Here is a 16,242-nt window from a genome sequence, read left to right as displayed (position 1 = left end):
CTGCTGCACAATCCAGAGCTCAGGCAGCTGGTCATGCAGGGCGAGCAGATGCATTCAGCCACTGAATGTCCGTTTTTATGCTGCATCTGCGGCAAACCTTTGGTTTCCATGCTGGACAGAAGGCCCAAGACTTTCTCCTCTTCTTTGTTGCTTTCTTCCCTCGTTCTCACTCCCAGCTGTTCAAAGCTGTATTGCCCCATTCTCCCATTTGTGCTGGTAATTGTCTGGTTGAAAAATAAATGTAGTTCAGCTTGGGATTGTAAAATACATGCATTATTTAAACAGACCTGTTGTTTTCTTTTGGTGAGTTGAACTGATTTACTGTCTGAAGAGATGAGTGACAGGGCCAATCCTCAGCTGGTAGAACGGTGGAAAAAAAAGATGGGAAGGAGAGGGTGCTCCCTCTTTTGGCAGTGGCAGGTTTTCCACTTGACTCCAACTGTCTTCCAAGTTTCTACTTAGTGTATAATCTAATGCTATCTGACCGGCATCTTTAATTGTTGTAAACTGGAGCATCCATAGCAGAAGAGGTTTGGAGCTTCTACTAGCTTTATCTGAGAATGTTTCCTGGTTGGTAGTAAGCTCTAAAATGTGGGAAGGAGCAATCTAATCACAGAATCATCAAATAATGTAGTTTGAAGGGGACCTCTGAAGGTCATTTGGTCTGATGTCCTACTCAAAGCAGGACCAGTTAGAGCAGGTTGCCCAGGGCCTTATCCAGTTGAGTCCGTAATATATCCAAGGACAGAGATTGTACAACCTCTCTGAGCCCCTGTACCAGTGTGTGACTGTCAACAATATGCATCCTGGCTTGGGCTGCTCTTATTTGATATTTCATGCTGGTAAAATGCAACTGCAAGATTTTATGTGCTGCAATGCCTGTCTTTGGACAGTTGTGTTATTTTTATTTTGCTCTAAGCTAAGTGAGATTGGCTGACACGTATTCCTGTTGTTGGAATTTAGAGCTAGACAGCAGAGATGAGAAACAACTTCTAGAGCTTGCCTTAGAAGAGAAGGAAACCCTGGATAAAAAAATCAACATGTTGTGCAGAAAGGTGAGCCTGAGGTAAAATTATACAGCTTTGTAAATAAAGATGTCAGAAAAATGTTCCTTTGTGATCTTACCAATAGACTCTGACACTTGCGTTTAATGAAACAGAAGTCTGGCTTCTGTATTCTCTCTGAAAAGAAGTGGCAACATTAATTATTAGTAAACTTCTTACTGACAATTGTGTGTTACAAGCTTATTATTTTAGTCATTTTTGCTTGCTTGCTTGTCCGTCTGGAGATGTTGAAGGGTATTAAAAAAATGGTGAGTCTGTGCTATTGAGACCTGATGTGACATCCTAGTAACTGTTTGTGGCAGCAGAGCATGCATTCTTGAAAGATTTCTGATTGGAAGTTGCAGTCTTTCAGTTTCTCTTCGGCTGACAGCACCCCGTGAGTGGGGAAATTAATTAGAAGCAGAGAAGCTGAAACAATTCAATTGAGAGCTTTATGTTTGGGCTCATTTCTGTGTTCAGACTGGCATATTATGAAATGGGACTTGCTGAAAAATAAGATTAATGTGAAGATTGGCTGGGTTATAGCTAATAACTTTGTGTTCAAAGGTAGCTGGGGTTGGAGTGGATGACCTGGCTCCTGACCCTGTGGGATCAAATCTTCAGCTAGCTCACCTGTGGATGCAGTAGCATATCCTGTTTCCACTGCAACTGCACTGAGTTGTAACAGCTATTGAACAGTTGTTAGTTCTACTTACTAGTTTGCCAAAAGAAATCAGTGGTTGCGTGCACTCAAGCTGTGGCAACTGTGAAGGCTGGCTGTAAATTTGATTAAGGGGAGATAAAAAGTCAAGAAGGAGATAATGACATTCTTTTTTTTTTTTTTTCAGCTTTTCCAGCTTTTAGTGCCAACGGGAAAATATGATAGAAGTAATGTCGTATTAGAAGTGACAGCTGGCAGAACAACTGGAGGTCAGCAAAGTCCCCACAGTAAAGATTACTTCAAACCTCCATCCAACTTTATTAAACCTCTTATGGGTTATTCCTAATGCCTTTTTATACTTTAATGGTATAAAGTAATACTTTCTAAAGAAGAGTATCAGTCTGTCTAATGACTGTGGTTAGAGTTGCGGCTAAATCTAAAAACTGGTGGCTGCCATTTTGTGAACTGCTCTTTATGTTGTTGTGCCTTTATATTTTTAGGAGACATCTGCCAACAGTTCACTAAAGAAATGTTTGAGATGTATGAGAACTATGCCGACTATAAATGTTGGAACTTTGACATTGTGAACTATACGCCAGCTGAGATAGGTACAGTAGTTCTTCAAACATTCCACCAAGACAATGAAATGAAAATCTGTGTTTCTGTGCTATATTTGTTACACATTATTTGTCTTTCTAGGTGGGTTGCATCATGCTGCTGCTCATATTTCAGGAGATGATGTCTACAGGCATCTGAAATATGAAGGAGGGACTCATCGAGTGCAGCGAATCCCTGAGACGGGCCTATCATCAAGAATGCAGCGTATTCACACTGGGACAATGTCAGTTATTGTCCTCCCTCAGCCAGAGGAGGTAAACTAACAGTTAATCAGGGTGGTAAGGCAGTGTATCCCCGTACATCCATTTTGGCATTGGAGTAGGTGTTATTTAAAAACATCTTATTGTTTGGGGAATTTATTGATGCCCAAGTGCTTTGTGCAAGGCTCGACAAGTAAACCACAAGTTCTCTGACTCTGGAAGGTGGTAGTCCTTGGCTCTGTACCTGGGTCATCAGCAGCAACTTTTTAGAGATTTACTATTGCCTGAAATGACATGTAAATCAATGATCGTTTCAATGAGTATTCCAGCCCCAACACTCACAAAGCTGACTGCTATGAGTATGCCAATTTTAAATTATGTCATGTACTAAGACAGGGAATATATCCAAGAAAATATTCAGTGTTGCATAGTAATGTGATTCTGCAGGTCCTTTTGGTTTCATTTAAATTACTGGTGTCCTTCTCTGTTAAATCAAGGACAGTCTGTTTTGAATTTGAATGAGTGAGTGTGTTGGCTAGTCTTTCTGAGATCTCACTGATACCAATAGTCTTGGTTAAACCAGCAATTTGCACACAAAATAAAGAAAAACAGATCTGTAGGCTTTCCCTGCAAGTTCTCCTGCTTCCTTGTAAAGTTTTCCTTGCAATGCTTTCCTTGCAACATTGGCCAGATCTGAATGTTTCTTTCCCATCCACTGAGCTCAAACTATGGTCCAGGTCATCATGGACTCATATTTCCAATGCTGCAATCCTTACTTGGATCTTAATACACCCAATTTTTCCTCAGTTAAATGTTTTTAAGCACTGCTGCAAGAATCATTCAGGCTTGACTCAGGAACAAGATCTGCTGTTTAGAAGTAGTTTTTGATTATTTGCTTATTTCTTAGTCTCCCTGACAAAGCTGGTGGTTTTACAAAAAGTTGTTCATTTTGTTTTGTTTCACACACGCACACTTTGTTTTGTGAAGGACCTGAAGTGAGAGTTTGAAAAAATAAGTGAAATATTTAAAGCATCACTTGCTTTGCAGAGATATTTGACATTGCATTTTTTTTAGAGTATAATAATTATAGCTGTTACTCGGGAACAGTTGTAAAGGAGCAATTTTTTGAGTAGTGATTTTTTTTTACACCGAGTGTCACTGACATTCAAAATATTTTTAGAATGAGCAGAAAGTAGTAATTTTCTTTGATTCTAGGTTGATGTTAAAGTGGATCCCAAAGATTTGCGTATAGATACATTCAGGGCCAAAGGAGCAGGAGGGCAACATGTTAACAAAACTGATAGCGCTGTGAGAATTGTACACCTTCCCACAGGTAAGTCCGGCTGTATTTTATACTCCTAACCACCCTAAATCTGTATCCTATACAGAAAGCTTGTGATTCTCTAAGTTGTCTCAGAGTGAGTTTGCAGGGTTGGGCCTTATACCAAAAAAAGGAAGCAGCCCCTTCAGGTTCTGTCCCTCTGCTAGCAAGGCAACATGTGAGAAAAGGGATATGTACCAGTGGCACAATAGTCAGCATGTTGCTATTCTGCCAGTTCTGTCTTCAGAGGGATTGTTTAATGAATACCTTGTCTTTGATGGATGAAAGAACAAACGGAGAGTGACAGGGATGGAAGATGTAAATAATTTGTGCTGTGTGCTCTGTGCCTTCGGGAATAATGACCATAGGCAAACAAGGGTGTGCTTGGCCTAGCTGGACCTGTGTAGTCACAAGACTGAGAAAAAAGGAGACTTGAAGATTTTAATTCAGTACTAGATAATGCTAGCATATGTTGAATAGGAAGGAAGATGTATATTGATGGGAAGGTAGTGTATATACTGGACCACTCTGTCTTTCTCAGGATTTATTTTTATTGAAATTCAGTGGACTTCTATCTGTCCAGATGCAGAATCTCTTCAGGCAAAGGAAATTCCAGTAGTGACCTGAAAACAGCTGTTTCCTATATGCCTTTTTATTTGAGAAATCAAATAAGATGTAAAAAGAAGTACTAGATTTCTTTTAAAGACCTTTATTTTACTTTATTATTCATAATTAAATTCAAGACTCTCCAGTATTGTTTAGACACCTTTCTCTGCTAGAATAATTAATTTTCCAGTCTCCAAGAGGTTATCTAGACTAAGACTTTAAGAACTCGTGTTACACTGTTTTAAACATGCTTCTGTGGACTGCACCAATTATATTTTTAACGTGTGATAGCTAATTGGAGTGGACCTGTTTTCTGGAGGCAATGTCAGAAACTCGATTGCTTCATGAAATTTTAAAATATCTGTGACTTTTCTGTAGCACTGAACAAAGGCCCTGGTGCAGCTGTGAAGAGTAAAAACAATACTAATGGTTCTGAATGAGTGTGTTAAAATTACTTCTCATCCTGCAGCTGGAAGGCCCTACAAACCAGCACTCTAGAAGGTTTCATTTGCCTAATGTATTAGAATTAGTTTAGCTTGTTTGTTCTTTGTTATAATGGGCTTTTGATCTGAGCTCTCTTGAATCCTTCTGTAAAGGACTAGCGGTTGAGTGCCAGCAGGAGCGATCACAGCAGATGAACAAGGAAATAGCTCTGCGGACACTGAGAGCTAAGCTGTACCAGCAGATCATTGAAAAACAGCTAAGTCAAGAGCAGAGTGCCAGAAAACTGCAGGTGAGAGCATGTGATTGCTGAAGTTTGCAGAGGGTGCTATGTTGTGGATTTGTTTCTGCTCTTTTTGAGTGACAGTGACAGAGCAAGTGTGTGTGTGTGTCTAACCAGGTGTGCTTACAAAGGACAATCTTGTATTTTTAAATGGTAAGTCTGTTTTTCACTTATCCCAGTTCGACACTCCTGTAGACTTCTTGGGCAATGAAAAAGAGACATCAACTGTAGCTGGAAATAAAAGAGTCAAGACACTAGCAGGAATTATCCAAAAAAGCAACACTCAACATCAACAATCCCCCTATTGTGGCCAGTTTTGCAAATAGAGCATCAGTAAAGAGTTATTTTCCATAAAAACTAGGATCAGAAGTTCTCAAAGTAGTATTTTAACCTGTTTCTCTAAGCAGTTTTTAGCGTTTAATTCTCTGTTCCATAAAGTGTTTAACCACACAACAATGCTACATTGGATTTCTGTTTTAAAACTTTTGGAATTGCTTGCATTCTTGCACTTTACCACTAGAGGACTACTCTTCATATTCTTAATTTACTTCTCTTTCAGTGGCAGTTTCTGACAGCCAAACATTAGTGAAACTGCTTTGCCACATGTTGACTGTGCTGCTTCTGTTATTCATGGTGCCTACTTCCTTTGTTTTTTGGTTTTTTTGGTTTTTGTTTTTTTTTTTTTTGAGGGAGCTACAAAGCCCACAAAAAGAGAAACACTCTTAACATTTTTTGAAGTAAGGACTCGTATAGACACATCTCTTGCCTTACATGACTTTTGAGAGTTATGTAATTCTTCCAGCTACAGAGATGTAACAGAAGTGGACTGGAGAATGTAAAAACTTGATCTGCAATACAGAATTTCAAATTATACCATTTAGTAGTGCCACAATATTAAAAAAAAAAATGCTAAGTCAGGGACCATTAGGTTTATAGGTGAAACAGGTTGATCAATTAAAGTTTATTCTGGTTTAGAGTAGTAGTTGATTTTTTTTTTTAACCACAATATAGTAGAATTTGGGTTTTGCTGCTTTACTACAGTTGGGAACAAGAGCCCAGTCAGAGAGAATTCGTACTTACAACTTCACCCAGGACAGAGTCACCGACCACAGGATCTCGTATGATGCACGCAATATCAAGGTAACAGTCGCTTGTGAGAGTTTTAAAACTTAAGATATTTATGTGTCCCATAAGAAGAAAAGTCAGACTTTGTGAAAACAATTTAATATCTATGAGGAAATCAGACAGACAGTTTTGCTCGCACAGAACATTGTACCTTTAGAAAGCTTCAACTTTCTTTCCTGCCTACTTGTAAAGATGAGTGGCACAGGATATAACCCACTGGCCTACTTCACTGTCTATTTTTCTCCTATTATATAAGTGAAAAATGATCAAGCATGTAGTCCTCAGTGAACTCTGTGAGTCCCTCGGCCAAACTTGGCAAGTGACATTTGAGATTCTTGAAGCTTAGTACATCCAAAAGGAAAACCTGACATGAAGGACTTTTTTTTTTTTTTTTTTTTGTTAAGCCAGTCTTTCCTCCTCCTTCTAATGCCAGAGTGAAGAAAGAGAAAAAATTTGTGTTTGCATTGCAAGCCACCAAATGCTTTAATTTTAAGATTATTTCTGACAAAATCTCTACATATGGCTTGAATATTTTTTTTTACAGGGAAACAAATACCTAAAAATGCATTTTTGTGTAATAAATTTATGGAACTGAATATTAGGACAAAGTTTAGGGTGACCCTTCAGTATTTTGGCATAGGTACCCAGTTTACTGTAAGTGCTGTTGCATAGGAAGCAACACTTTTTGAACAGTACCCACAGATGTCCTTGGTAACTTCTAAGAACACACGGCATGCTGACTATGGAATGGCACATTTTTAATGGAGTGGGGAATAAGTACACAAACACCATGGTGAAGGAGAATGGGAAGAAGTTCCACAACTGTATAAAAATTACTTTTGTTAGTCAAGCTTGTCAGTTACTTAGTGTTTGTTAGTTAAGCTTTGCACTTAGCATTAGGAGCTTGTTACTTTTCTTGGGTGAAACTGAAACCATAAGCTGCCTAAGGAAAGTTAGTTAAGCTTTGCTGGCAAAACAAACTAGTTCTTGGCATGAACAACAGTATTTGAATTAGGTTCTTCAATCCTTGATGGATCTTGCTAGGGGATTTTCATGTAAACACATGGGTTATAAGAAAGCATGGCAGGAGGGCACCAGCAGCTCCTTTCACTGCTGCCAGAATTAATGTGCTTTTCATAGGCAGACAGCAGAAGTCCTGTGGCAGTGCACCACACCACATTGCTTTCACACAGGAGTGCTGCAAAGACGAGCAAGTGGATGCACTAAGAGTCCAGGCAAAGTGCGTTCCAGGAGCTCCTCATCTGAGTAGTCAGCATTTCAGAGTAATACTAATGTCCAGTCAGTAATGCTTTTGTCTATTGTTATTTTTTTTCCACAGGAAATTCTAAGTGGGAAAGAAGCACTGGATAAGCTAATCAACAGACTACTGGAGTTTGCAGAGATAGAGGCTGTCACCGAATATCTGGAAAATTTGCAGGCTTTAGAAGGAGGAGGCTCCTGAAGACTTCATGTATGGTTAAAGCAGAAATGTGTTTGGTAGAAAAATAAAACAGATGCATTTGTTAGATGACAGATTGATTAAAATCTATGCCTCTTGTTTTTCAGTGTGTGATACCAGTCTTTTTTATATTTTGATGTATATTTTTGAATTTATTACAGCAACCCTAGCAGAAAAGAACAAGCTTGGAGTATTGTGTGCACATACCTTCTGTCTTGGCAGCGTGGCTTTGTTAAGCTCGTCCTTCTCTTGGCCGCGTTGGAGCTGGAAAGATACAGAACTGTGGTGATGGAGCAGAAGGAAATAACACATAGTGCATGCTTTGTTTTGGAAGGGGGAGAGGTTCCTCTCCAGGTGAAAGAACCTAAGCTCCCCTAATATAGTCTGGCCTCATGAATAATACATATTTTTGGGTGAGCTTCCTAAATGTAGCCCCTTAAAAATAACACTGTATTGTGATCCTTTATTTTTCAGACTGAATATAGAAAAGCAAAGGGAGTGATGTCAGGCAAGGGGCCAGAATCTTAAAGAGAGAAACCTGTCAACTTTCTTACCGCCATTCTTGGTTTAGCTTAGGGTGGATCTGGACCACAAGCTGCCGTGGAGTGTAAAAGTATGTGTTCTGATTTCACTTTATGTTGGTGAGATTCCAGAAGGAGTTTAGCAGTGATAACAGGCAGCTCCCTGCTTCTTGGCAGAGAAAAGGAGTTCATAGTGTAGATGTATTTTAGCAAATAGAGAAGCTCTGGAATTCAGTTTCTGCCTTGATGTCTTTGGGAGTGTGTGCCTGTCTCTGAGGGCGATCCAGATATATATAGAGCACACTCAGCTGTAATAGGACTTGTGTTCGTGTTTTCACCTAAGTGCATGTTGTGCAGTATGCTGACGGGCACACATGCATAGGCAGTCAGTTGTTGTACGCAGTGATTCAGGAACACTCGTGTTTAACGTCACACAAAAATATTCAAGTGCTCTGCTGAACTGGGTTGACTTGCTAGATCATGGTGGTCTCTTCTTACCCTGCTCTTCTCAGGTTATGCTGTGAAGCTGTTCTGCACAATTTTGTGCACGTGAAAAATCAATTAATTGCTACAATTTAAATTACGCCTTGTGGTTTATTTAGATTTGCACATTTTTTTTTTAATCATGATTGATACAGGACTGAGCAAATGTCAGTTATTTTAAGAAAATAAATTATTTCAATACTTAATCTTCTAAATGGTATAGTTATTATGTCTATATGTAACAAACAACAGTTTTAACTTTATTCAGCTATATTAAAAAAGAGAAAGTTTTTATGAGGAAGAAAGAAGGAAAACTGTACTCAGTTTCTCCATTCTGGAATTATTTTTCAATTCTTTTGTGTGTTTGCACATTCTTCCAGCAAGGTTTGTCTGACAGTTTTTAACTTGCTTCCAACACTTTAATTGCAAAAGCCTTCAGTTTTTGGTTGTATTTTTTTATTATTATTTATAGCTCTGTAAGTCAATCAGGAAACATATTACCATGCAGTTTAAGAGTTATCTGCACACTTGAACTTTGACTTCTGGGAGCAAGCAGTTAGAAGATAAGGCCTCCAGGAAGATACGCAACTCAGCTTATACTTACGCAGCACTAACCGACTGGCGATAACTAATATGATCAGCTGTAACAGGAGAGTATCCAGTTAACGTGCTGATCTAATTACCATGCTCACTTCTGTGATGCAAACCAATTTATTTTATTAATTATATATCTTGAACAAGCTTAGAAACTTCTTACAAACTACACAATTGAAATAATCAGATGGTACTTCCAGGCTTAGTGCCTAGGAAGTTCATTACTATGAAAAACTATTGAAACACTTTAAAAAAATGAGCCTCACTTATGTTACTGGAAGAAAGATGGTCATGTTTTGATTGCAGGACCTTGGGATTATTTGCAACAAAGTTAATTAATATCCTGTAGCCCTTCTTTGTTGGTGATGGTTTTATGTAGAGTGATGTGAAAGGGGAAAGCAGAAGGCAGCTCTCTCTACTACTAAATTTTGGATATCCCCAATGTAGGCATTGAAATTTGGCAGCTGAATCCCTTCTCCCAGCCGGGTCCAGCGCATTCTGAAGCATCCTTGTCTTATAAAGCTTATCCTGGAATTGCTCATACCTGTCTATGAGACAGCAAAACACTGCTGTGTTCAGCTGTGACAGAGGCTTTGATACAGAGCAGACCCGCTTCTGCAGGGGGTCATTGCCTGCAATCCTGTTTTATAAAACCAGATATATTTGCTTCTCCTCATTGAGAAAGCATTATTTGAAGCAATGCTTTCTCCTAATTTAGCAAACATTATTTGAAGCCAAATTTTATTCCAAGTTCTTCCACCCCCCCCTTTCTGTGGGATGTAAGAGCTGACTGTGATGGGGTTTGGATGTGGGCTGGCATTTGCCCTCGAGGGAGGGATGCGGGGTACCACGATGCCATATCTGAGGCATTTTCAGGATGGATTACTCTAAACTTGGGGTTTTCCGGTTCTTACAAGCAACCCTGGCTTTCAGCAGTGAAACCACTAGCAGGAATAATTACAATAACAATGCACAGGGAGGAAAAGGAAAGGGAAGGCAGCTCCTTGGAAGGAGGTGAACAGCCCCTGGGGACAGCACAATTCCTTGTGGGAGAGCAAGAGCAGGTTCATCTGGTAGGCACAGCTTTCTCCTGCAGCTTCATATTTCGTTGTCAGCAAAGGGACCAACTTCATCTCTCTTCAGCTCCTGTTGGTTAACATGAAACGTAGTTCCTGATCTCTTTCATTTCCCTGCAGAGGTCGCAAGTGGCAGCATCTCACCCAGCAAAGGGCACCAGACAAAAGTGGAGCCTGGAAGTAGCCCTTTTTATGACAGATTATCTTCTGCATAAGAACAGCCCTGATACTTTATCTTGATTACTTCCATGTAACCATGAAGAGAATGCACAAGGGAATGTCTTAGAAATCCTGGAACTACAAATTAATTTATTCTCTTGAAGTAGCAAACTGCTTGTTCTCATTTATCTAAAATGAAGAAATAAACAAACGCTGTTAGTAACGAAACGTATTTCCCAGTCTGTCAGAACTGTTTGCCCAGATCATACCTTATTTTTTTCTAGCTGCTTAGTACAGCTGAATAGTTTTTTTCACTTTCAGTGGAAAAAGTTGACAAAAGATCACAATGACGAAAAGATTTTTTCAGTAAAAGAAGTGTTATGAAATAATTTACGTGCATTCCCCACCTTTTAAAAGTATCTTTAACTCTCAGGGCATTGCTCATTATTTTTAAGACCAGCAACTATGAAGACTACTGAATTCTGAAGATTACTAAATAGTAACTGCAACAAACCTTACCTGAACTCAACATGTTAAGAATTGCTTAATGCAGTACTGGGAGGCACCCTGACACTATGCTGGTGACCACAAAATAAAAATATTTATTTTAAGAAGTACCTATTTACATACCTATATCAGTTTATATTTACCCTGGGCCCCATTTTTAACAGAACATGCACCCATAAATCAGGTTGTCCCAAAACCCTTGCACATACTGAACAACGGTAATATAGATTGTTCAAATTAAAGCTTTATTTGGTATTTTCATATAAACTCCAAGAGCTTGCAATATTTTGTAATTGTAACTGAGAAGTTGTTAAAGAGAAAACAGCTGTTTAACTTTGCAGACAACACTTATAAACCAGAACAAGTGCTTTTCAACCACCCACTGTTCTTCACTGTATCTTCAGTTAAGCAAGCCATTAAAATCCACTGTCTTCAGTGCATGGTCCGTATAATGCTGTCTGCTGGTTTTTAACTTGAGCTATTTCTGCTTTTACAGGTAGAATCAAATCTGCCTTTGCTGACATTCTCTGGGAATCCTCTTGGGCAACTTTAGTTTTTTTCAGTTTACTATTTGCAACACTTTTTGCTTTGTACAGAAACTTCTATTCAAGCTATATCCCAAAACATTTCACAAAGCTAAATCAGTTAATCACACAAACAGTTAACATGATTTCTATGTTAAATAAGTTAGCAGGTAGAAGGTAAGAGGACTTAAGAGGTAGATACAAGAGATAATGAAAATATATGGTTGACAAAACAGAACCAAAGGGTTGCCGCAGCAGATAGCAGAAGGTATACAGACAGCTTTTGTACCAGCAAGTGAGAGGAGTTCAGGGCTGCAAACCATGTAGGAGGAATGCAATGAAATCTGTCTCAGGAAAGCAAATTATCTTGAAAATGAAAAGAGCACATGTAGTTGGTCTTGAAATAGCTTGTGTGTTGTTTGACAATCAGTAAGGTTGTACTCCTTCAGGGCATGACACAAACAGACAGCAAAAGCGCTCGGCATAAGCTGGGATCCGGAAACAGAGGGGCCTACATAAGACAATGTGAAGCCTTCTGAAGATCTCAGTGGAGTAGGGGATGAGGTCCAGGTGGACGCTAGAAAGGCAGCACAGTGGTGACAGGTAGATTTGCATATACAGGAATACTGGAGGAAGACGGTTTGAGGAAGACACCTGTAATAAGAAAAGTACTAAAAAGGGGAGACACAACTCAAAAAGCAAATCAAGGAAACCACACAGCATGAAATAGTTTGTTACTCCCTGAGATGCCAGCACTGAAATTACATATTTTCCAGGGAGATGGGGCATGGGGAGAGAAATGTTTTTATATATGCACAGGTTAGTGAATTCAACTCAAATTCATATCACGACCAGCCCTCCCACCTTCTAAACCTGAATATTGGGACTGGGTGATGCCGCAGCACAGATTTCGTCTGTGAGGGTCAAACAAAAACCAAACTTTACCTTATTGGGAAAGTCTGGATTTCAATCTACGTGAAGGGTTAAAATTTGGCTTAGCCTGAATAGCAACAAGGATTATTCTATAACCTGGGTCAAATTGAGCAGGTCTCTGCACAGCTCCTGGCATAACAAATGCCCAACAAAATATTTATTTTTTTTTTAGTATGTGCAATATGTTTGCTTCTAAAAGCACCACCAACTTCAGACAGGCCCTACTGAAAAACCACGCACACCAAAGATGAGCGTCCTGTACTACAGAGCTCTACTTCTAAACAGACAAGACAGGTGAACGATGAGGCAAGGAAACAAAAATACAGAGCAGTGAACTGACCAGCTCAAAACCACACAAAAGAAATAATAATCAGAAATTGCAATGATTCCCCCTTTCTCTTCAACTCTCCTTCTCATATTGCTAATAATGCCTGCAATAGCCTATAAAATCAAGGATGTAGTCCTCAATCAAAGAGCTTGCAATAAAAGCAGGTAAACAGATAAAAACATGCTGCAGGACAGAAATGGATTAGGCAGAAAACGAAACACTCTTCTTCTGAAAACACTGTTCTCCTGAAACAGGGAAAGGAACATTCCGTTTTCAAAAACCAGCACAGCCCAAGGATTAGCAAATGAAGAGTGTAACTGTAGAAATACCTAGAGGATTCCTACGGCAAATTCCAAAGGCAGAAGATTTTGCAGGGAGATAGCACAGAAGGGAGAGAGATCTGTGCGGAACAGACATCCTGGAAAGTAGCATCTGCCTTAAATCTCACACAAGACAGTATTTTTGTACAGAAGAGAAAATATTTGTTTTAGATACTCAATAAGGAAATTGAATGACAGCATGGTACAAAATTAAACTGCCTTTGCATATATCAAATTTGATTCAACTGGCCCTTATTATAATTTACACTTAAGGACAAAGAATAAACTGGTCTCTCCTCAAACTGACTTTCAGAGGCAGTGGAGAATGAAGCACTGTATTTCTTTGTGAAATTCAGGCTTTAGAAGTCACATCAGCAAAAGCAAGTGTATAGTATTTAAACAAAATTTACTAGCAGTGAACAAGGAAAACATTTCATCTTTTTTCCTAATGTAAATACTTGTTTTGGTTTGCTAGACACAGTACTTGACAAAGACCTTTGGTTCATGTTACAACCAACAGCAGCTCCTCAAGGAAAGAAGTTTTGAACACTTTTATTTTCAGATGTTTTTAAACATCTGCTTGAGCAGTTTAGTTACAGGTATCTTAAATCACTGCCTATGACCACTTCAATATGACAAGACATTTTTCAAGAAAGATGCTAATATTTGGGGAACCTCACTAAAAAAGGAAAGATCTCCTCCTCAGAGGATATTAAAATCAGAGCCTACAAAAAAAAACTATACTCCTGTATAAAACTGTACTAATAAGAATAAAATAATTTTATAGAGATCATAAAGAAATATATAAACTTTTGACTTGGAGTAACAGAAACAGGATACATACAGCAGTACAAAACAAATTTGTAAGAAAAAAATGGTGCTTGCAAGGAAAGCATGATCAACTGTTAATTCAGCAGTTGGCAATGGCAAAGGAGCAGAAAGATCTAGTTGTAGTGGGAAATCACAGGGCACCCATGGCAGACAGCATGATGCAGTCATGTGAAAGGCAAATGTGGTTTAGGGATGTATCAAGAGTTATTTCCAATACACTAAGGAAGCATTAGTGACATCATGCACAGCCTTAATCTTCCTTGAACATAGAGCCTAGGCAAACTCAGGCTGGAATGGATGAAGAGAAGTGCTGGTGGAGCACTGAAGGTCCAGTCACACAAGGACGCTTTATGTGATTCAGAAAAGATGTCATGGATTCAGAAGGAAGAAAAGCTACTTAGCTGAAGGCAATACTTAAGTAAGTTGGGAGGAAATTAGCATAAACTGGTCGCAAACAGAGGCTTCAAGTTAGAGCAGGCTCCTAGCTGCTGGAGTAGTTTTCCAGAGTAGTACTCTTCAAAGAAGAGTAAGAAAAAGCAGATTTTTCAGGTTTTGTTAAGGAACCTGACAACCTCTCCTCCATAGAAAGGACATTTCTGTTCTAGCCTTGCATGTGAGGTCTTTCATGTGGAGTACATGTTGTACGTTCCTGCATCTATAACTGTGAGAACACCCAGCATGTATCCTGCATCTCTAAATTGCAATCCAGGGCTAGATATTACAGGAAAATCTCAAATTTCTTAAAGCTAACATTAGAAGAAATACAACAACCCTGATGAAGCGGAAGAAACACACAGGATTAAATTCAATACTTAATTGTTTTCTACACACAGAGAAAATATCACAGAACAGGAAAAAAGACCTCATCTTCCTTTGTAATACATGATAAACTAGATTCCCTGCCTTGTACTCCTTTCTTTGCCGATCGGACAGATTAACAGTAATTTTCTTTATGAAGTTCAAACTCAGCTGTTACCAACTCTATTTTGTTGTAGCTGGACTCCGACAACTGTCTTAACTGTACCCTCTGTTTTTGACTCGGACTCTCCTGAACAAAACACTGGGAACTGTAGAAAGAGAGGCATATTTTTAATGGATTCATGATTTGAACCCTTATGGTCCACTGTTTGATACACAGAGAAGCAGTAAGCATAGCTGTATTCTTACGCAGCCAATGAATCTTGATGATGCTAAATGCAGACCAATCCCAGCAAACGAAGATGTCAAATCTACAATCCTTAAGAAAATGTAAAGCCATCTTGGACAGTACAGCCGTCAGCTCTACCTATCCATTTTTTGTTTTGCTCTCCTATGGTACCAAGAACTATGATGGTTCAGTACACTTAGGCCCTCTCAGTGAATACTGCAACTATTCAACACTGTCTTATCAACAGACAAAACTATCAGCCTCAAAAGGGGTGCTATATGCCGTAGCAGGGACAGGTCTTCGGAATATTTTTTCATTAAAATATCAGGCAATTGCTTGTTTACAGGGAAAAAGACAAAAAGAAAACAAGACCAAAAAAAGAAAACCTGATGTGTAAAAAAAAAAAAAAAAAATCTAAGTAGAGACAGTAATAAAGCAAAATACAACAGGAAGACATCACAGAAATATCTACTCCAACAGAGATGGCTCTGGTACTCTTATTAAAAGTTAAGATTCAGCAGGTTTAAATCTTCTGCAGAGGTTTAATACATTTATCATGCATATACACAAATAATTTTTCAGAACGTCATTTGGAATGAGTGGCACTGGCGTGACTAACTTCTCTAAAAACAGCTTTCAAATGATCTATTTGAAATGTTGTCAGTCTCACCACCTACTCTTTTACAGGTGCTTAGCCAAAGGTTAGCAAGCACAATATTTCTACTCATTAGCTGGGAAACTACTGCACATAAACAATCTTGAGGGATGGTTTTACTCTCTAGTACATACCATTGATCCAGTTCCTCTGTAAAAATAAAAGGTCTTAATAATTTTTGCCATATTAAGAATTACTACATTCTCCCATACTTAGAAAAGGAGTAAAAAACCTTGCACAATATATTTAAAACAGCACACACAGAGCAAGTCGAACTTAGATAGCAAGGTTAAAAGAAAAAATAAATGTATTTATGACATTGCAAAAGTAATAGAACACAAACCTCCATTCCAAAATCAATCACATCAAAATAAAATAAAAAAATATTACAACTATAGATCCTTAAT

At 38.7% G+C, this 16,242-nt stretch overlaps 1 protein-coding gene across 2 annotated transcripts; it reads left to right on the top strand.

Annotated features, from left to right (window-relative positions):
• Window positions 1-2,129: 2,129 nt before the first annotated feature.
• Window positions 2,130-7,863, top strand: MTRF1 (mitochondrial translational release factor 1). 2 transcript variants are annotated; one of them, XM_010073391.1, is made up of 6 exons: window positions 2,130-2,312; window positions 2,404-2,576; window positions 3,738-3,855; window positions 5,046-5,182; window positions 6,215-6,313; window positions 7,638-7,863. In XM_010073391.1, exons 1-6 carry the CDS (start codon window positions 2,234-2,236, stop codon window positions 7,758-7,760), a joined length of 729 nt encoding a protein of 242 aa, XP_010071693.1. In that variant the 5' UTR covers window positions 2,130-2,233; the 3' UTR covers window positions 7,761-7,863. The 2 variants fall into 2 exon arrangements, with proteins under 2 accessions (XP_010071693.1, XP_010071695.1); XM_010073393.1 differs by lacking the exon at window positions 6,215-6,313 and having other exon boundaries at window positions 5,052-5,182; window positions 7,638-7,852.
• Window positions 7,864-16,242: the final 8,379 nt, after the last annotated feature.

The sequence above is a fragment of the Pterocles gutturalis genome, unplaced genomic scaffold (genome assembly GCF_000699245.1).
Source record: "Pterocles gutturalis isolate BGI_N339 unplaced genomic scaffold, ASM69924v1 scaffold15632, whole genome shotgun sequence".
NCBI lineage: Eukaryota > Metazoa > Chordata > Aves > Pterocliformes > Pteroclidae > Pterocles > Pterocles gutturalis.
The sequence above is the reverse complement of the archived record's forward strand: the minus strand, read 5'-3'. Positions and strand labels throughout refer to the sequence as shown.

Coding starts and splice junctions, on each gene's coding strand:
- MTRF1 (XM_010073391.1), top strand. CDS start 2,234: ATGTTTGAGATGTATGAGAACTATGCCGACTATAAATGTTGGAACTTT. Junction 2,313..2,403: donor CTATACGCCAGCTGAGATAG/GTACAGTAGTTC, acceptor TTGTCTTTCTAG/GTGGGTTGCATCATGCTGCT. Junction 5,183..6,214: donor AGAGTGCCAGAAAACTGCAG/GTGAGAGCATGT, acceptor GCTTTACTACAG/TTGGGAACAAGAGCCCAGTC.